This window comes from Phocoena sinus, chromosome 2 (genome assembly GCF_008692025.1).
Source record: "Phocoena sinus isolate mPhoSin1 chromosome 2, mPhoSin1.pri, whole genome shotgun sequence".
Taxonomy (NCBI): Eukaryota; Metazoa; Chordata; class Mammalia; order Artiodactyla; family Phocoenidae; genus Phocoena; species Phocoena sinus.
This window is the reverse complement of record NC_045764.1, coordinates 141,444,341-141,465,936: the sequence shown is the minus strand read 5'-3', so window position 1 is coordinate 141,465,936 and position 21,596 is coordinate 141,444,341. Positions and strand designations below refer to the sequence as shown.

At 39.9% G+C, this 21,596-nt stretch overlaps 1 protein-coding gene across 8 annotated transcripts; it reads right to left on the bottom strand.

Moving 5' to 3' along the window:
* Nucleotides 1-174: 174 nt before the first annotated feature.
* CHURC1 (churchill domain containing 1) lies at nucleotides 175-20,947 on the bottom strand. Of its 8 annotated transcripts, none has more exons than XR_004348497.1 (5): nucleotides 20,819-20,947; nucleotides 10,760-10,895; nucleotides 9,099-9,169; nucleotides 5,951-6,927; nucleotides 175-3,320 (listed from the first exon to the last, which is right to left on the bottom strand). XR_004348497.1 is itself a non-coding variant. In XM_032622987.1 (4 exons), the coding sequence occupies exons 1-4, from the start codon at nucleotides 20,936-20,938 to the stop codon at nucleotides 3,228-3,230; spliced, it is 423 nt and encodes a 140-aa protein (XP_032478878.1). In that variant the 5' UTR covers nucleotides 20,939-20,947; the 3' UTR covers nucleotides 3,152-3,227. The 8 variants fall into 8 exon arrangements, 5 of the variants coding, with proteins under 5 accessions (XP_032478878.1, XP_032478879.1, XP_032478881.1 ...); XR_004348498.1 differs by having other exon boundaries at nucleotides 5,951-6,116; XR_004348499.1 differs by lacking the exon at nucleotides 175-3,320 and adding an exon at nucleotides 4,543-5,544 and having other exon boundaries at nucleotides 5,951-6,116.
* Nucleotides 20,948-21,596: the final 649 nt, after the last annotated feature.

Here is a 21,596-nt window from a genome sequence, read left to right as displayed (position 1 = left end):
CTGATCACCTTGTGCAGTAATGTTTGTTTTAGATCCTTTGTTAGATTGACTCTCCCTCCTTTTTAAAGTTCACCTTCCACCCCTGTCTTTCTCACACTCACAAATTCACAAATGCAGGAACAAGACAGACAAGTTTAGGCATGAATGAGTGGTTTCACTTTTTTTTTTGTGGTACGCGGGCCTCTCACAGCTGTGGCCTCTCCCGTTGCGGAGCACAGGCTCTGGACGCGCAGGCTCAGCGGCCATGGCTCACGGGCCCAGCCGCCGCTCCGCAGCATGTGGGATCTTCCCGGACCGGGGCACGAACCCGTGTCCCCTGCATCGGCAGGCGGACTCCCAACCACTGCGCCACCAGGGAAGCCCCGGTTTCACTTCTTCCATGAGGGTGGGGATGTGAGAGGGCCTCCCTTCAGACAGTCATACTGTTTATAACCCGCCAACACGATAGCTGTTCTGTGAGAACAGAGTTCTGCCGAATGGCTCTGAAGGACAGTGCCCCAGATTCCTCACCTAGTACAGGCATACTCAAAAGCACCACCAAGACAAGGTCCTATCATGCTCTAGAAAAGACACCAGCTGACAGGCCACTGCCCTCTCATTTTGTCCCACAAACCTCTTCTTGGAAACTTCTCATTTTGCCCTTCTTTCTTTGATCACTAGATGGAATATTTTACTTCTCTTCACTGAAGCCCTGAAGGGACAGTTCTCCAAACTGGACACACAGCTTGAGAACCCCAATGCTGAGGGGAAAATGCTGAGGGATGTTCCCCATAACTATTTCCCAAGCTCTTGCGTCATTTGAGAAGTAAATGTGGAATAGAGGTTAAGGGTCCCTACCGTCTGACCTTCTACTAAAGCTATGTCATCAATGGTGCTTTATTTCAAAACGGTAACCTGAGTGGTATAGTGGGAATCCCCTGGCATCCTTCTGCAGACTTTCTGCTAAATTAAGGCCATCCTTAATTTGACTCTTGAGAACTCAAGCCCTTCAAGATTCCTACTGTCAGAGCCAAGAGCTGGGGTATGGGTTTGTGGGCAGGACCAAGCATTGATTTTAGAGCAGTGACTGCAGAGACAAGCTGCTTCCCTGAAGAAATGAAATCAGAATTCACGTGGGATGCTGGCATGATTTGTTCATCATCTTTACAGTGCTACTGCCTGTCATGATGTCGAACAGCAGCGTCAGCTATCCTGGATGCTGGTATTACGGCACAGGCAGCTTAGGGCCTGATATGCCAGAACAATGTGTTGGGTCTTCCCCAGGAGGCTCAAGTTGAGAGAATTATTTAGAGACTCCCAAAGGAATGGGAATTACAGTATAAGTGATTCTGCAGAGACAGTCAGAAAGGGCCTTAATGCTAGGAAGAGGGCTCCTCACTTGGTCAGGGAAATGCTGAAATTGTTTCCTTTTCTTTATTCCTCTTCTTGTTGGTCCCCTTTACATCCTCAGAAGTATCAGCTTATGGTCATAAACAGACACGGCAAAGCTTAATATAATCACCCACTTTCCTCAGCTGTTATCATTATTCCTGTTACAAAACAAAGCTTTTCCCTGATGTCAACAACTTTGCTCACTCAGTTCAGAATGTCTGAGATATGAATAGGAAAAAATTCTGTTTTAATGCCTGACCCTTAAGTTTTGATTTCATAATGAGAAGAACTGAAACCATCTCATTCTGTCTAGAACTTTATATGCCTTCCAAAGCATTTTATATTCATTATTCATTTGGATCTTCTAACAATACTGTGAAGGAAGTATAACATCAATTTATACTAGTCCAATTTTATAGAAAGGGGACAATAAAGTCCAGAATGACACTTTACTTAATGGTTATACTGCTACCAAATGGCAGAGGCCTAAATGCCAGGTTTTATGACACCCAAGCCAGAATTCTTTCAACTATGCAAGGTAAGATATTCTAAGATCCCTTTGGAGTAACTGAAACCATTCTATTTATATTAAATAAAGTCCACACTTTATTCAGATTTCCCTAGTTTCACCAAATGTTCTTTTTCTGGTGCAGGATCCCATCTGGGATACCACATTACACTTAATAGTCATGCTTTTTTTCGCTGTGAGAGTTCCTCAGACTTCCTTGTCTTTGATGACCTTGACAGTTTTGAGGAGTACTGGTCAGGTATTTTCCTCAATTCAGATTCCTCTCTCAAATGGGATTTGTCTGAAGTTTTTCTCATGATTAGACTGGGGTTACGGGTTTTGGGGAGGAAGACCACAAAGGCAAAGTGTCATTCTCATCACATCGTATCAAGAGTAATGCTATCAACGTGGCTCATCACCAATGATGATAATCTTGATCACCAGGCTAGTGTTCGTCAGGTTTCTCAGGGAAGTAAAAGTTAAAGTCACTTTTCCCCCTTTCCATACTATACTCTTTGGAAGGAAGTCACTATACAAACCCATACTTAAGGAGTGAGGAGTATCTACATACATTACTTGAAATTTTTCTGCGTGGGGGATTTGTCTGTTCTCTCCAATATATGTATTTATTTATTCAGTCATTCATTTATATCAGTATGGACTCATGAATATTTATAGTTTGGTTTATAATCCAATACTACTTTATTTTGTTGCTCAAACTGTTCCAACTTTCGTCTCTAGGAGCTCCTTCAGCTGGCCCTTCTGTCCCTTTGACATACTCCCAATCATTGTGATTTTTCATTTCAGCACTTCGCTTTTTTGTGGCTCAAGATGCTCCAAGCTCATCCTGTGTATTTACTGCCCCAGCCCTAGACTCAGTCATTTCCCCAAGGAGTCCTAATTCCTTTTATTGGAACCAAGATCTGGGCACTAGATGTGCTTTCCATCCTAGTTATTTTTCAGCCACATAGCTGCTAACAAAGATGCTTCATTCTGGCTGCACTGATGTGCACTGGGAACTTTAGCAGAAAAGCTCAGCTCTAGAGAACAGCAATCCCCTAAATTACTTATTCTTTCTAACTTTTTTTTTTTTTGGCCGTGCAACTTGATTTATGGGATCTTAGTTTCCAGACCAGGGATTGAACCCGGGCCATGGCAGTGAAAGCGCCGAGTCCTAACCACTGGACCGCCAGGGAAGTCCCACTTTTTCTTTCAGAGAATAGGTAAGCCTAAGCAGAAAAAAATAATATGCAAATAATTTCCATTATAAACTAAGTTAGACAAACCATCAGGCTTGCTGTATTGTAAACCAACACAACATTGTGATTACAGAGCTGCAGAAGGATCCTTAGAATAACAGAGTCATTTGTCGGGGGTCGTCAGGGAGAATACTGATTGTATCTTCAGCTTTACCACATAACAGACACAGCATGGTATACTCCTAGAACAAGATAAAGTGCACAATTACCTTGAGGAACTGGGAGAAAGATGCTTCATAACTTTCTCTGGTAAAACCATTCTCTGTAAATTGTCATGGATATGGTGTCTGTACATTAGATCAATTTCTTCAACACCTATAAGCAATGTCTTAGGTTTAGTCTGTGTATCCCAGAGCCTTCTGTTTATATAAATTGAATACATGCTGACGCTCTATTTACTATGTATACAAGAATGTCACCTTGGAAATGCATGGCTATTTCCTGGACTTAGAAAACACACATACTGGGCTTACTTAGTGCTGCTATTTAAAGTAATGAAGCAATTTGAGTGTGGGCCCCTGAGGACAAATTCCTGTTCTTAGAGCCGTTCCTTTCTAGAATATTCAACACTAATAAGCAACAGAAATGAGTTTTAAAACAACAAAAAAGGAAAAAAATTTCCAAACCCAAAGAGCTATTTTTATCTACCCCAGAAAAAATAAACAATTATGTTAAATCCATTAGTATGTTATGTCTCATATTTAGATAGCTAGTTGTCTAGAATTTGATCTATATAAGGAGTTTTTTGTTTCTTGGGTTTAACAAATGTCCAGACTGGTGACAAAAGTTATTTTGTTTTAGGCAAAAATCCTTAGGGCAAAGTCCTGTTCTTATAGCTGTTCCTGTCTAGAATATTTAATATGGTCATAAACTACAGAAACATATTTCTTTCAAAACTTTTACTCTAAAGCTTTTTATCTTCTTTAGGAAAACAAGCATCTATACTAAATCTATTAGTATTCCCACATCTGACTTTGAGATTGTTGGCTGCCTGGAAATTGATCAGTCAAGGCAGTTTGTGTTTCATGGGTCTCTCACTAGAGAGAGGGTCACGGAGATAAACAGTGACTACAGTACAAAGACTCAGAACCAGGCAACTGCCTTTCCATTTCCTACTAGAGAGTTCAGCAGGGAGACCTAGTTGTAGTAGTGGAAAGACTGTTTCTTAAAGACCACATTTAATTTTTTTTTTTTTTTTTTTTTTTTTGGCGGTACACGGGCCTCTCACTGTTGGGGCCCCTCCCGCCGCGGAGCACAGGCTCCAGACGCGCAGGCCCAGCGGCCACGGCCCACGGGCCCAGCCGCTCCGCGGCACGCGGGATCCTCCAGGACCAGGGCACGAACCCGCGTCCCCTGCATTGGCAGGCGGACTCTCAACCACTGCGCCACCAGGGAAGCCCTAAAGACCACATTTAATTTTAAAGTCTATTCTACACAAACAGTAGAAACACAGGCTATAGCTCAGCAAACAAATATGAGTCTCATGAATCAAAAACAAAATTAAAATCTACTCTCTCCAAGGTTTTACTGCTTTCAAATCCTACTTTCACCTACCAGACATTACTAGTAGGATGTCACCCTCTCACTGGAAATGAAGAAAAAAGTAATAAAGTCAAAATGGGAAAATGTGTGAAGCTAGACAACTATTTGAGTTTTCAACCAATCTATCCATTGACAAGTTTTTATTAAGTGCCTAAAGGCTCTGCAATGTGCCAGGTGCACCGGTAGACATGAGAGAAGGCAAGGACAAAGTCTGACCTTGCAAAACTTACAGTCTAACTTGGGAGAAAGGAAAAACCTAACACATGGTATAATCTGGAAAGGCTGTTAAATCATTAAGACTGATTACACCTGTAATCTTTAATTTATAGGCAGTCTGGAATCCAAATTTCATTGTAGGTCAATTATTTGGAATTCAGAAGCAGTTTCCCACAGAGGTAACGTTGCACATGGCAGTTAGGTTCCCAGAGAAATCCAGGAAGTCTTTAAAATGTATACTGCACAAGTACTATAGAATCTAACCACATATAGCAGTGCTTCTGTGGGAAAATATGTCTAGAATTCTCACTTGGGATGCCAGGAACACATTCTCACTTGGGATGCCAGGAATATGGTTGGATCAGGACATCCTTCACCCAAACTGACCAAGTTAGGAGAATCAGAATTCCCCCCAGTCATTCATGGAGACCTTCAAAGGCTCCACCTGGGCAAAGTCTGAGGGTAGAGATTTGGAAGGAAAGGTGGAGTGGGTGGAATCACCCTCGGGCAAGATCAGATCCTTGTTTTATGCTGAGGGTCCCATGGGCCTTTTCCCTCTATTATTACCTGCTAGTTCTGACCCTTAGTCCTCTCCTTCCCTGGTCCACAGAGGAACAGGGAGCAGTCTCACAGTTTTCCTCTTGTTTCCTGAGGCAAATATATAGTCCTTTTAATGGATTTTAGGGTGATATAAAAAATACCAGATACCTGTAATCATTTATAATTTATTTTCTGTTTAAACTCTGTACTTATGTCTCTATTTCCCCTCTACTCTTGCCATCAGAAAATCTTACTTTGTTTAACAATGGTTTTGTTAAAAATGAATTTGTTTAAAAACAGAATCTTTATCTTTTAGAGATTCATATTGAAATATTTACAGAAGTAGTAATATGTTTGGGATTTGCTCCAAAGTAATCCTGTGGGGAGATGTGGAAATGGTGAGGTACAAATAAAGCAAACTGAAGCTGGGTATTGGAGATTAATACACTATTCTGCCTACTTTTGATTATGTTTAAATTTCCCATAAAACATTTAAAACAAAACAAAATATTACCGATGGTGGGAATCCCATCTTGAACCTCAATGGCTGCTGGAATAAGATGGGGGCTGGAATGGGGTGGGGCTGAGGAAAGTAAGTCACAGCAGCTGAGTATGAAGAATTCTTGGGGTCATCAGACTAAGATGGAAGTTACCAGCTGGCCAGTCACAGGAGTCGGGGCCTGCTGTAGGTACAAGAAGAGCTCAGAAAAGGGAGAAAGCAGTATGGGCTGAACTATTAAGAATAAGAAGGAGATAGAATTTAAGTTCAGCTTGAAAGAGGTAAGATTTAGTTGGCTTGAAGGTAGTGAAAGGGACACGTTAAGGACAAAGCACGAATAAAGACAGTGATATGGAATAGAGCAAGCACATCGCATATGGAGTAGCAGAGGAGTGACAGGATGATGTGTTTCCAGAAGATTAATTTGAGGGCAGTAGGCACGACTATACTGTGGGGACTGCTGCAGTAATTTAGGTTTCAGCAGTATGGTCCGTGATACGAGGGGTGGCAGTGGAGACAGACAAAAGCAAGAGAAACTAAGGAAGAAAGGAGGGCAGGGAGGGCATTAGGGTTAAAGAAGGAGATCCAGGAGATATCCGATGGGTTTCATCAGGCACTGAGGGTGCGTGTGCTCAATGTCTGGGGGAGTACAGAGAAGGTTCCTAGACCAGAGACCAAAGCTCAGGGGAAAAGCAGTTAGGGAGAAACAGGAGAGGAAACCAGAGAGTAAGCAAAGGAACAGTCAAAATGATTTTAAAAGAAAGAAAAAAGTCTAGATCTATGGACCCCAGGGGAAGAAATGCTTCAAAAAGACGATGGTGGGCTTCCCTGGTGGAGCAGTGGTTGAGAGTCTGCCTGCCGATGCAGGGGACACGGGTTCGTGCCCCGGTCCGGGAAGATCCCACATGCCGCGGAGCGGCTGGGCCTGTGAGCCATGGCCGCTGAGCCTGCGTGTCCGGAGCCTGTCTCTGCAATGGGAGAGGCACGCATACCTCAAAAAAAAAAGACAATGGTTATCAAAACCAGATCCAGAAGAGATATTAAGAGAAAGAAGAACTGAGGCAAGGTCACAGGATTTGGCCACCTTATAGGAAATCTATGAGAGAACAGTTTTAGTAAAGTGAAAATGAAAACCAGTTTGTAGGTTGTTACGAGGAGCACAGGGAAATAAGGGAAATAGGGTAAAGAGGTACTCAAGGAAAGAAGCAAAAGGAGAGATGATCAGAGGATGAATCAAAGAGGCAGCTGAGTGAAACAAAAGGATTGTAATTTATTTCTAACAAATAAAGAAGAACTAAATATATTTAATGTAAAAATGCTTTAAATCTCACAGAGAAAAGAGGATGCTAGGAAGAGAGAAGATAACATGAGATTCCTGAGGAAATGCAGTGGGGGTAGCCATAGAGAGGAGGAAATAAAAATCTCTACTACAGGAGGGAAGGAAGAGAGTCTAAAGTTGGGGCAATGCTATGAATAGTGTGCAAAAGGAGAGTAGTGAGAAATGAGGGAAAGGGAGGCTGGCCAGCCCAGCAAGAACCTTGGGATGGGGAGCTTGGATATTATACTGTAGCTGAAGGTGAACTACAGAAAGGCCAATGAGGTAGTCTGAAAGCATTATTTTAAGAAAAATATGCTGGTGGCAGAATATAGAATATGGGGGCGGGGGAGTGGATGTTGGGAGAGAAAGGACTGGTGGTGGAGAGTCTAGTTTAAGAGTTTTTTCCAAGAGAATTCCACACTATATAGGCATTGTGACTATAGCCATCTTCCTTTAGCTTCTTCCTACCCCAAAGGAACTTCTGGGGAGCTTTGAAAATGTCTGTGCTCAGTCATAAAGGAAAATCAGCTAGACTGTGGTCTCATGGCAGTGACACACAATGGCTCAATTAGGGTATAAACAGGCAATCTCAATATCCACTTACAGACTCTAAAAAGCTCACAGGAGCTTCAGGAACTGCTGCAAAATAGCTACAAGCCCTCCTTTCCTCCCATGAATGGACAGAGCTGCTTGTTTAAGCCCCCGACATGTTCATTCCCCTATTTGGCCACTATTCATTCACTGACATCTCGATTTTGCCGTAAGTGACATCTATCATATAAGTATCTTTGAGGTATAATTTTTGGATCCTGGGGAAATGTGGTCAGGATGTTGTTAAGATGGACCACAAGATATTAGACCAGATTCTGACAGGTGACTAAGTGCCTTCTTTCACACTGAAATAAGAATGAATGAAAGTGGTTATACTATTTTATAAGATTCTGCTGTAGAAGATTTTTTTCCCCCTAATTATATAGTACCACCCAAATTTAAAGGATTAAAAAAAATTCCCTTGCCTATTAAAACTCTTACCTCACATTTATATCCTCTGGATGACCATGTAGTTCACACTAAATAAGTAACTCAATCTGAGGGCTTGAAAGCGGAGGCAGTGAGGGACAGATACAGGTGTGTCCTCATGCTTTCCAGTTTGCCCTTGGCTCTCCCTCACTGTCCAGCTTTTCTTCCTGACCATTAGACCTGTGAATCTTCAGCAACTTCAGGCCTACACCAGCCTGTAGAATTTTGTAGAATTCTTCACATGCTCTCACAATTGTATAAGGACTAATCCTTATACTACATCCCTATTTTCTATCCTTATATGGTTCAGCTTCTCTCCTCCAACCATGATACACCTATCCTGTCATTTTACTTATCAAATAATATTAAAATATCCTATTGCAATTGAGACTACAGAGTTGCTTGACTCTACAGGTCTATAAGAGAAACAAAGATAATCTCGTTAGCATGATTTCCACACTCAGCAAGTATGGTGGCAGTGGGCAGGCCAACACTTAAAGCCAAGAATTGTGCAATCATGTAACTGGGTAGAGAAAAAAGAGGCACAATAGTAACCTCATATGAAGCCACAATGTGCTGTTCTTTACAAGCAAAATGAGATATCATTTGTAAGGCATGTGTTTTGCTTTGTGACTGTTGTGAAGACAGGTTTGAACAGATCCACCCACATCTGAAGTGTCTCTCAACTTACACAAGTGGAAGACAGGGATGGTCTCCTCTAAGATTCATTGGTACTTCATTTATGAAGACTATACCTAGATTTTTCAAGGGTACTCTTATTGTTCCCCTCCCCCCGCAATAACATACCCACATTTATACATTTACCTGAAATTCATCCATGATACTGAACGTATACTCATGCCTGGCTATTACATGATGACAATTCCTACAAAGATCTGCTGAAACAGAGAAAGACTTAATTAAGTCTTAGAAGGTGTAAAATTTACTTAGAAGTAATTTTACTTAGAAGTAAAATTTTACTTAGAAGTAAAATTTCTAGTCTTAGCATAGTATTGCTTTGAAAGAATCTTAACTCTGTCATATTTAACACAGCAGGAAACCCATTATAATATCTACCTTGATAAAAAATCCAGACTCTGTCACACAGCAACACTATATAATTAAGAGCCTGAACTCAGAGACTTAATGTGCATATATTCATTCCTATTGAAAGCTCTCTAAGGTAATCAATTAACGGATATGTAAGTGTGTTTTTGAAACTAGCTGGACCTTTCTAACTATGTAGGAGCTTTTTTTCTCAGGAATGATAGAAATTGTGCTACTAACCAATCATAAACAAAAAGCTAACACTAGATGTTAAATTGAATTTAGCAGTAACAAAAGGCTCTAGTAAAAACAATACAGTAATAATAACTATGATACATTGGTGCTTAATGTGTGCCAGATACTGTTTTAAATACTTTGTAACTGTTTATTCACTTAATGTTCTCAGAAACCCAATGAGGTAGATACTACTGTTATGTTTGTAGGGATAAGGAAACAAAGGCACACTATGGATAAGAACTAGGAAGACCACAGCTGAGCTACAAAGTGTTGGAATCAGAATTCAAACCCAAGCTTTCTTGCTCCAGAGCCCTTGCTTTTGACCACTATCCTCTACTACCTGGAAAAAAATTGAGTTTAAAGGGGTACATGATACAGGAAAGAAAAAGATTCTTCTAATTTAGAACATTTTTCCATAGTCTGACTCTATTCTAAAGGCTTAGTGTCTTTCGCACCTTTCTTTCAAAATATCATTATTTGCACATTTAATCCTCATATAGTCAGAACATACCAAAAAATCAGGAGACAAGCAAAAAGCAAATGTGAACAATTTAAATAGTTGCCATAAGATCTGGGCACGAAAGTGCACATATACTTAATTTACTTGTAGAGATTTTTAGTGCCAACCTCAGAACTTATTTATTTTTATTATAGTTATTTGATTTCCTAGTATCAAGGATAAGGAATAGCATATGAAGGTAGCATACTTAATACTTACAGTAGCAAAAGAAAGAAACTATAAACTGACAGTAACAAAAGAGACAAAAGCTATAAAAGCAGAAACAAGACTAAAAAAACCAGAACCATTTAGTATAAGGGCAAACAGCCCTAAACACTTTAATAGCTGTTGGAGCACATCACTGTATTTATTATATTATAGTAGAAAGTCAAAATTCACATGGAAGACCCTAAGTTAAAAAAAAAAGTCCCTATATCTTGTTTCAGAAGACACAGTCTTTAAAGATAAACAAAAGAAAATTGGTGCCTGAATCATAAGCTTCAGTTATCTGCAAAAGTCATTTATGTGGAATATCTGATGATGCTACATAAATGAGATGTGACCAACATTTTCCTTTTAAAAAACTAACTAGTGATTTTGTGTTGCAATATGATAGTGAAACAGGCCTCATAAGACTTTGTGCAACCTAACTCCCAAAAGCTGATACCTGCTAACGGGCTCAGATGGAAAAAAATCTACTTACGATCATAGGTAACTATTTCTTCTCCATCTTCCTCTTTCAAAGATTTGTTTGTGATCAGCATAAAGTCCCGCTTACTGCACACTGCACAGCCTATAAAGTTCAGCAAGAAAGATCCATTCTCCAGGCAGATATTACCCTAAAATAAGAAAAACAGAATTTAATTTTCTTTTTTGAGGGGATTTTAATTTTCTTATATTTCAAAATCCTTGGTGAAAATGATTAATAGACTTACAGTCTCTAAAGACAAAAAACATGGCCAGAATTTACTTGCTTGAAGTGTACACCAAGTAATTTTTGAAATTACTAGCTTTCCTCTAGAAGTGTTATTCATAGTAAATAAAACTGAAGAAGTGTTAGAGCTTAGGACTGCAACTGTGTTTAAGAGGACTAAATGCAAATGGATATTTAGAAACAACTTAATGAAGTCTTAATACAACATGTGAAAACGAAAAATCAGAAAAATCTAATAGCCAACACTATTAAATGAGGTATCATATTATAAAGCTAGAATGAAAATTCAATCAAAATGGAAACACTGAGCCAATGATAAAAATGATCTTATCCACTGTGATGCTCAGTTGACTGTTGAAACAGCATTTTTTCAAGCCTTAAAAATACCACAAAATAAACAAAGAGAAATAAACTCTCAGCTCTATAGATGTCAGTCACTAGGATATGTGTGATTCAGGCAGAAAAGGTAAGTTCCTCAATTCATCAGATTGACACCATGGCATTTAAAAGAGAAAGGGTTTTACTTGTCACTAAGAAACTGTAAACAACATACACTCCTGGCTCAAGGGAGGTCTTTGCTAAAGGCTTACTAATAATTGTTCAGAACTTAAAGTCACTTCATAAACTACCTAGTTCTACTCATTTCTTTATTTTTTTAATTTTTATTTTATATTGGCATATAGTTGATTAACAACGTTGTGTTAGTTTCAGGTGTACAGCAAAGTGATCCAGTTATACGTGTATCTATTCTTTTTCAAGTTCTTTTCCCATTTAGGTTATTACAGAATGTTATTTCTTTTTTTAAAATTATAGCTGACTTAAAATATTATAATTAGTTTCAGGCATGCAACATACTGCTTCAATATTTTTGTAGATTACACTCCATATAAAGTTATTATATAATATGGGTTATATTCCTTCTGCTGTACATTACATCCTTGTAACTTATTCATTTTATACCTAGTAGTTTGTACCTCTTCATCTCCTTTACGTCCTCCCATCCCTCTCCCCTCTGGTAACCACTAGTTTGTTCCACGAATCTGTGAGTTTGTTTCTGTTTTGTTTTGTTCATTCGTTTGAATAAACAAATTTATCTATTTTAATATTTATTTAAATATTTATTTATTTTGGTTGCACCGGGTCTTAGTTGAGGCACATAGGATCTTCGTTGTGGCATGTGGGTTCTTTAGTTGTGGCATGTGGGCTTCTTAGCGGCAGCATGTGGACTCCTAGTTGCGGCATGTATGTGGGATCGCCAACCAGGCATGGAGCCCGGGCCCCCTGTATTGGCAGTGTGGAGTCTCACCCACTGGGCCACCAGGGAAGCCCCTGCTTGATTTTTTAGATTTCACATATAAGTGAAAACATACAGTATCTGTCCTTCTCTGACTTATTTTGCTAAGCATAGTACTCTCCAGGTCCATCCATGTTGTCGCAAATGGCAAAATTTCATTCCTTTTTATGGCTGAGTAATAGATATTGTATATATATACTACATCTTCTTTATCCATTCATCTGTGATGGACACTTAGGTTGCTTCCACATCTTGATTATTGTAAGTGATGCTGCTATGAATACTGGGGTGCATATATCTTTTTGAATTAGTGTTTTCATTTTCTTCAGATATACACCCAGGAGTGGACCTGCTGGATAATATTGTAGTTGTATTTTTAAGTTTTTGAGGACCCTCCACACTGTTTTCCATAGTGGCTGTACCAATTTACATTCTCGCCAACAGTGTACTGGGGTTTCCTTTTCTTCACGTCCTCGCCAACACTTTATTTTTTAAGTGGCATGGGTCACATCTAGGCTTCCACCATGCTTCTATCAGCCAGACTTGCATTTAATTAAATTAAATTAATTAATTTATTGGTTGCACCACACGGCATATGGGATCTTAGTTCTCAGACCAGGGATTGAACCCATGCCCCCTGCAGTGGAAGCATGGAGTCTTAACCACCAGCCAGGGAAGTCCCACCAACACTTATTATTTGTTGTCTTTTTGATAATAGCCATTCTGACAGGTGTGATGCAATTTGCATTTCCCTGATGATTAGTGATGTTGAGCATCTTTTCATGTGCCTGTTGGCCATGCCTTTCTTTGGAAAAATGCCGATTTAGGTCCTCTACCAATTTTTTTTTTTTTTTTTTTTTGCGGTACACGGGCCTCTCACTGTTGTGGCCTCTCCCGTTGCGGAGCACAGGCTCCGGACGCGCAGGCCCAGTGGCCATGGCTCACGGGCCCAGCCGCTCCGCGGCATGTGGGATCCTCCTGGACCGGGGCATGAACCCGCGTCCCCTGCATCGGCAGGCAGACCCTCAACCACTGTGCCACCAGGGAAGCCCCTATTTTTTTTTTTTTTTGATAGTAGTTCAACCTCATTTCTGACCAACAAAAAAACTGAGATATTTTTAATAGTTAATGTGACTAAAAACCATTCAAACTAATGCATTTCTCCAATGCAGCTATGTGCCTGATACTGTGCAAAGCATGGTGGAGGATTCCGAGGACTGCAGGATGAGTCACAGACGTTTCTACCTTCAAGGAGCTTATGAAGTATGAGGGATTTAAAACCCATCTTAACCAATGCCACAGTGGAGCCTTCCTGGATTCCCAGCACCACCATTAACTAAGTGCCTTCGAAGTGCTATGTAGTAAGAGGTTAACTCTGGTGGGGGGAAATCAAACTAACTTTGCAGTTTGGAGATACTAAAACATAGGCACATCAACATAACTACTAAAAGGGAAAAAAAGCCTTGGGATTAAAGTATAAATTTCCAGCTATTAAGAACAAGTGCTTTGATTTTTTTAAAAAATAAACTTTACTGAGGTATAATTTACACACAATAAAATCCACACATTGTAAGGGTATACATGAAAGAATTTTAACAAATGTATATACCAATGTAATCACTACCCCAATCAAGATACATAAATTTCTGTCTTCCCAGAAAGTCCTTCCTGCTTTGCAGTCTATCTCCAACCCCTATCTCACCTCAGGCACCCACTGACCTGATTTCTATCTCCAGAGATTAGTTTTGCCTGTTCTAAAGTTTTACATAAATAGAATCATACAGTATACTCTTTTACACCCAGCTTATTTTGCCTAAAATGATGTCCACGTTAATTATCTATGTTGTTGTATGTATTGGTAGTTCATTGCTTTTTTAATGCCAAGTAGTATTCCATTGCATGGATCGATCTGTTGATAGACATTTGGGTTCTTCCCAGTTTTTGGTTGTTATGAATAAAGTAGCTATGAAGATTCATGTATAAGTCTTGTGTAGACATATGCCTTTCTCTTGAGTAAATATCTAGAAGTGGAATTGCTGAGTCATACAGTAAAAATATGGTATATATATAAACTTTATAAGCAACTGCCAATTAGTTTCCATTTTCTATTCCCACAAGCAATGTGTGAGTTCCAGATTTCCCACATTCTCATCAACACTAGGTATTATGTCTTTTTTATTTTAGCCATTCTAATGATGTAAAGTGGTGTCTCATTGTAGTTTTAATTTATATTTCCCTGATGACTAGTGATGTTGAGCATCTTTTCATGGTGCTTATTAATATATCTTATTTTGTGAAATATCTATTCAAGTCTTTTGCCCATTTTTTGAAAAGTTAAATTGTTTATCCTCTTATTGAGTTATAAAAGTTCTTCATGTATCTTAGATACAAACCCTTTGTCAGATATATGTATCACAAATATGGCGCACAGGCTTAACTGTTCTGCGGAATGTGGGATCTTCCCAGACGAGGACTCGAAGCCATGTCCCCTGCACCGGCAGGCGGACTCCCAACCACTGTGCCACCAGGGAAGCCCTGGTTTGCCATTTTTTAAATGATGTCTCTTGAAGTACAAACAGTTTTGATTTTTATGAAGCCCAGTTTATTAAATTTCTTTCATTGTTTGTGCTTGTCTTCTAAAACATCTTGCCTACCCCAAGATTGCAAAGATTTTCTCCTTTGTTTTCTTCTAGAAATTTTATAGTTTTAGCTGGTAGGTTTAGGTTTATGATCCATTTTGAAATAACTTTTATATATCTGAGGTAAGGATCAAGTTTCATTTATTTCTATGTGAATATCCAGTTGTTCCATCAACATTTGTTGAAAAGACTATCCTTTCCCCATTGCATTACATTGGCAACTCCGTGGAAAACTCAAATCATCCTATATATGTGGGTCTACTTTTGACTATTCTCTTCCCTTGATTTATATGTCTATCTTTTGCACTAATCTCACACTCTTTTGATTATTGTAGCTTTATAGTAAGTTTTTAAATTAGGTAGTTTACGTCCTATAATTTGGCTAGTCTAGGTTCTTTTCATTTCCATATAAATTTTAGAATCAGCTTATAACTTTTACAAAAAAGCCTGCTGGGTTTGTTTTTTGTTTTTTTTTTGTAATTTATTTATTTGTCTATTTTTGGCTGCACTGGGTCTTCGTTGCTGCGCGTGGGCTCTTCGTTGTGGCGCGTGGGCTACTCTTCGTTACGGTGGCTTCTCTTGTTGTGGAGCACGAGCTCTAGGCGCGCAGGCTTCAGTAGCTGTGGCACGCAGGCTCAGTAGTTGTGGCTCACAGGCTCTAGAGCACAGGCTCAGTAGTTGTGGCGCATGGGCTTAGTTGCTCTGCGGCATGTGGGATCTCCCCAGACCAGGGCTTGAACCCGTGTCGCCTGCATTGGCAGGCGGATTCTTAACCACTGCGCAACTAGGGAAGCCCCTCCTGCTGGGGTTTGAACTGGGACTGCCTTGAATCTATAAAAGCTGACTGCCAAAGACTCCAAGATATTAAGTAATTTTTTAAAAAGTCTTAAAAGAATAAAGATCTAAATACCATTTTCAAATAAACAGAACTCTGAACAGAACTGCACACATAAACACAGGCACCTTATACAATATGGTCTAACCTCTGTAATCTGACTATATAAGCAGGCAGAATGTAAACTTTAAACACTGAGGGAAGAGAAAAGGGATCTATGAATCAGTTGTGAGGTAGGGAACTAAATTCTTGAAATGGCAAATGCAAGTACAGTAAATAAGAAACTGATGGGGCTTTCTCTAAGGGACTTGGTCATTTGAACGTGAGGATAACCTTCATCAGTGAGGCATGATTCTTTTATTAGATGAAACAAGATTATTAATGTCCAAATTTGGGAAAGTAAATTAAAGCATACAATATTCAGAGAAGCTTTTGAGGCTCTCACAATGGGAGGAAAAAGAAGAAAAAAATCTAAATCAATTCCACAGTAATAACAGTAAACTATAACAGTTTCGAGAAGACAGGAAAAAAGACAAACATTAAATATCCTTAGAAAATGTGATTCAGCTAAATCCTGGTTGAGGATCTATAAAGGTATACAAATGTGCAAGAAGAAATGGTTGAGGGACTTCCCTGGTAGTTCAGTGGTTAAGAATCCGCCTGCCAATGCAGGGGACACGGGTTCAAACCCTGGTCCGGGAAGATCCCACATGCCGCGGAGCAACTAAGCCCGTGTGCCACAACTACTGAAGCCTGCGTGCCTAGAGCCCGTTCTCCACAACGAGAAGTCACCGCAATGAGAAGCCACGTACCGCAACGAAGAGTAGCCCCGCTCGCTGCAACTAGAGAAAGCCCGCACACAGCAACGAGGATCCAATGCAGCCAAAAATAAATAAATAACTAAATAAATTTATTTTAAAAAAAGAAGAAATGGTTGAATACTATGATGATAATTAGTATGAAAGTATATTATGATAAACTCTTACAAATTTGAGAAATCCGCTAACTATACTGACAATGATTGGGCCAATTTGCTTCTTCCAAAAAACTATTATTTCAGATGGTATAACTTAACAGTGCATACGTTTTGTCAGGGAGTACTTAAAATTGAAAATAGAAAATACAGTTTTTAAAGAACCAAATTCTAGTTTTGCTAATTTTCTCTATTGTTTTTCTATTTCCTATTTCATAATTTCTACTCTAGTCTTTATTATTTCCTTTCTTCTGCACGCTTTGGGTTTACTCTGCTCTTGTTTTTTTCACTGACTTAAAGTGGAAAGTTAGGTTATTGATTCCAGATTTTTTCTTTTAATAAAGGCATTTTAAAATGCATCATTTTAAAGCATCCATTTCCATACAATTGTTTTACCAATTATATATCAGACTCAGCATTTAATTAAATATGGTTTAATGCTAAGCAACAATTTGAGTAAGTGAACTTTTGTAGTTTAATTTTAAGTGAGGTATATAAAACATAATTTCTAATTTAAACATAACTAATTTACACTGATTACATCCTTCTGATTAACCTAAATTTAAGCTATATTTCTGTATTGCTGCTGAATTACTAATAATTTTAAAGCTGAAACTTGAACTATATGAAATATAGGTTTCATTTCCAGTTTGATGTGGAAATGTTTTATTACCATTTTGGGCCTGATCAGTTATTTTAGAAAACGCAGTAGAGTTCTAGTTCCAACTGGTTTGCTAAATGCTTTTCTGAATGAAAAAAAGTTTGGTTCACAGTTGAGTAAAAAAATTTGAGTTCAGAAAATTAGTATGGTTTGTTTTCAATCTGATTCATGCTTGAGTTCAAGTTCTTGGCGTAATTTTACAAGCAAGTGGGCCAGAGCTCTGTTAGAAATTTTCTAGCCTGTGGAAAACATCCACCACAAAACTCCAGAAATTTTATGATACCAAAGATAAATAATCAAACATTTATTACCTCCTCATTCTGCATTTAGACCTACCCAACATGCTAATCCATTATTTTCCTCTGCCAAACTTTCTGAATGAGTGGACTATACTTGCTACCACCACCTGAGTACCTTTTCCTTTGCTAGGCTTAAGCAGAGTGGCTTCTGCTCTTACCGACCTTAAATATATCTCATGACTTAAAAAAATCCCAGAGTTGGAAGGATCCTTGAGATTTCAAGTAGTCATTTAGTCTCTACGGAACAACAGGAAGAGAGTTCAATTCCTCTAAGGTTACCCATTCTATTAAAAAAAACTGTTAGAAAATTCTTTATTCTGATTCAAAGCCTACAATCCCCTAACATCCACCCACTAATTATTTCTAAATCTGCCCTCTGAAATTTCAAAGAAAAGCTCAATTCTTCCTCATGACAGCCCTTTATTTCTTTGAGAACAGAATAAAATCAGAGAAAACTGCTGCAGGTACTTTCCTGGTTTTCCAGTCACCTCAGTGCTTTTCTCTACTCTTCTTCCTATACTTTTATTTTCACTTCCTAAATTAATTTATTCCCTGAAGCTCAGTTCTTGATTCTCGTTGATTCTGTACATTCTTTTCCTAAGAGAACAAATTATTTCTATTTTGACTCCTTTATTTGGCTGATTCATCTGTTTGAATCTCTTACCCAAACTGCCATCCTATATTTTCACTTGACTCCTAGGATGTTACATTCTCAACCTCGGATGAAACATGATAAAAAAAAAATCTGATCATTTGCTCCCCCAATTTTGGTTCTCCCTCCCTCCCAGATGGCTCCAATTTCTGTAATACTTCCAAATTTCCCAGCTGCCTAGATTGAAAACCCTTAGATCATCGTCAGCTCTTCTTTTCTTCCTTCCTACATTAAATTGGTTGAATCCTGTTAATTCTTTCTTTGAAATGAGGACTTGTACTTCCCTAGTGGTGCAGTGGTTAAGAATCCGCCTGCCAATGCAAGGGACACGGGTTCAAGCCCTGGTCTGGGAAGATTCCACATGCCACAACTACTGAGCCTGCGCTCTAGAGCCCTTGAGCCACAGCTACTGAGCCCGCGTGCTGCAACTACTGAAGCCCACGCTCCTAGAGCCCCTGCTCCGCAACACAAGCCACCCTAATGAGAAGCCTGCACACCGCAAGGAAGAGTAGTCCCCGCTCGACGTAAGACGCAACTAGATAAAGCCCCTGCGGAGCAACAAAAACCCAACGCAGCAATCAATCAATCAATAAATGAGGTCTTCATCATCTCATGTCTATACTACTGTTGCTATTTGGTTCCCCAAATGCTCTGTAGGGCTGTCCTCTTACATCTTCCCCCATCCCATCATCTCAACATACAACCATAAGATTCACTTTCCTAAATAGCAGATTTCAGAATCATTTCCCTATTCAATTTTTTTGTATAGTTGTCCAATGCCTAAACTTCTCAATATAATTTTTGTCTTTTGATTAGCTCAACTCTTAAAAATCCAACCTAACATCCATTTATTTATTTTTTGCCACACCGCAGCATGTGGGATCCTAGTTCCTCCGACCTGGGATCAAACCTGTTTCCCCCAGCAGTGGAAGCATGGAGCCAGGGAATTCCCCAACCTAATATCTTTAACACTATCCACAGCAACATCTCCCTCATGGTGCCTATAATGTGCAGTTTTTGTTACTGGATTCACAAAAATCTCTTTTTAAACTTAAAAAAAAAGTATGAAAAAGAACACAACACAGAAATGTGAAACATAAAGGTACAGCATAATGCCTCTACCTATTAAATATCAGTAGTACCCCAGTGTGACAACCAACAATGCCTCCAGATATTGTCAAATGTCCCTTGGGAGGCAAAACCACTCCCAGTTGAGCGCCACTGCTCCATTCACTTTCATTACTCATTCACTCATGGTGTTCCATTCTATGGCTATATCACATTTTTCCAGTCTACTACCACAAACAATGCTGTTATGAACATTCTTATACCAGTCTCCAGGAACACACTAGGCACATGCATTTATCTGTCTAAAATGGGAACTGCTGGGTCATTCAGCAGGCATATCTTTAACTTTTTTTCTTTTTTCTGATAATGCTAGACCTTTTTCAAAGAGGTTGTACCATATGAGTGCTCATGTTGTTATAAAACCTTCCCAAAAGACTAAGTATTATTCAAAATATTAAGAGACAGGACCAACTACAAAGATTTTCTACCTCCCAACCAATATGAGAATCCTTGTTCTTGTTATTTTCCCCCAGCCTCAGCCCCTCCTTTCCTTTTCTACCCTAGTCACACCTATCCTTCAAGTCCCAACTGAAGTCCACCTTTCTGTTGGGAGAACAGCGCTATCCTCTATTGCTCTCCCCTTTCTCTAAACCGGAATAGCATTTATGGACCGTACTAGTCATTTTTTGTTAATCACGTGCTCCCGTAAAATGTAAGCTCTTTGGCAGCACGGAAGCTGCCTTTTATTTCTTCTTGGGTATCCCTTTCTGGCCTGGCAAAGTAATCTAGTTACACGCATACAAACGTTCAGTAAGTATATCTTGAATGAATGAGAGTAAACAAACTTCTCAATCTCCTGAGCTTGAAAGGAACAGAGATTTAAAAGAAAGTAACAGCCTGGAAACCTGAGTTCTAGTCTTGGCTCTCACACAAACTAGAATGTGCACTTCGCCAAGTGATTTCCCCTCTCTAGGCATTAGTTTCATCTGCAAAATTGGGTTAGAATAGATGACCTAAGAGGTCCCTTCCAGCGCTAGAATTCAGGAAGAGCACTGAACGTTATCAAATGAAGCTTGAGGATGAGACCAGGGTAGAGATGGGGGTGTCCCTCTGTTGTCGACTGGGTTGCTGGTGGTGGTAGGGTTTCATTTGTTTTCCCCTTGGAGCTCAAGAGAAATGGGGTGACGGCTGCTATCAGTCGCCAGAGCGGGGATCAGCAGGAACCGACGGCTGCAGGCCATCCCCGCTGACAAGTGCCTACATACAGCTGCCGCGTCACTGGATGGGGCGGAGCGGCTGAGTCCGCCCCGCGCCCGGCCTCCCATGAAGGCCGGCCGGGGATATGAGAAGCCTCAGGGGCGGCCATGGGCCAAAGGAGAGGGAAGTTCTCGGCGCCCACTCGCTCACCCGGTTGGGATATTCCTTCTCCACACAGTCCCCACACATCGCCACGCAGTTAACGGAGAAGTTCCTCCGCTGCTTCCGGGAAGAGGAAACCTCGCGAGAGCTCAGAGAAAGTCGCCGCATGCGCCCAGAGTACTCACCCTGGAGTGTTGGGTCTTAGGAGCTAATTCCAAGTCTCCGCCCCTTAGCAACTATTGTTAAGGTTGGGTCTGGTCTCCCAGACAACAACCGACGGCAAAGGGTAGGATTTTAGAAACCTTCCGAGAGAGAGGAAGGGACCGTGGACCACATGGCAGGAAGGGGAAAGGGATCTTGGACCGAGCAAAGTTACAATAGGCGCCTTCCTGAGTCTAGGCTGACAGAAAGCCAAGTCACAATACACAAGAAAGGGAATTGTTTTTTGCTGCTTCAGCTTACTCCATATATAAAGCTGAAATTACCATTTGGGTACCTTTCCGTACCATTTCTTAGGGCAGTGGGAGTGAAAGTTCAGATCTTGGCAGGGGAATAAGCAATAAATGAAGTGTTTGGGAAGAGGCACTTATAGTTCTGCAGAGAATCTCGTGAAAACACAAAATGTTAATAATAAATGACTATTCCAGAGTCCTCCGGAGGACAAAGCAATGGGAAACGTGTTTCTATCTCTCTATGTGTCTTCCTTTTCAGATGAGGAAACCAAGGAAACAGTGGTTAAAGGTCTTGTCTAGGTTAACAAAATTACTCAGTAGTCAGCCAGGACTAGACTCGGTTCCTACCCTGGGCTCAGCACCTTTTTAATACA

Bases quoted from the DNA above. Each gene is read 5' to 3' on its own strand.
- CHURC1 (XM_032622987.1), bottom strand. From the start codon at position 20,938: ATGCGGCGACTTTCTCTGAGCTCTCGCGAGGTTTCCTCTTCCCGGAAG. The intron at 10,896-20,818 runs GTGAGCGAGTGG...TTCTTATTTTAG, and splicing joins AGAAGGAATATCCCAACCGG to GGTAATATCTGCCTGGAGAA. The intron at 3,321-9,098 runs GTAAATGTATAA...ATCTTGTTCTAG, and splicing joins GTATCATGGATGAATTTCAG to GAGTATACCATGCTGTGTCT.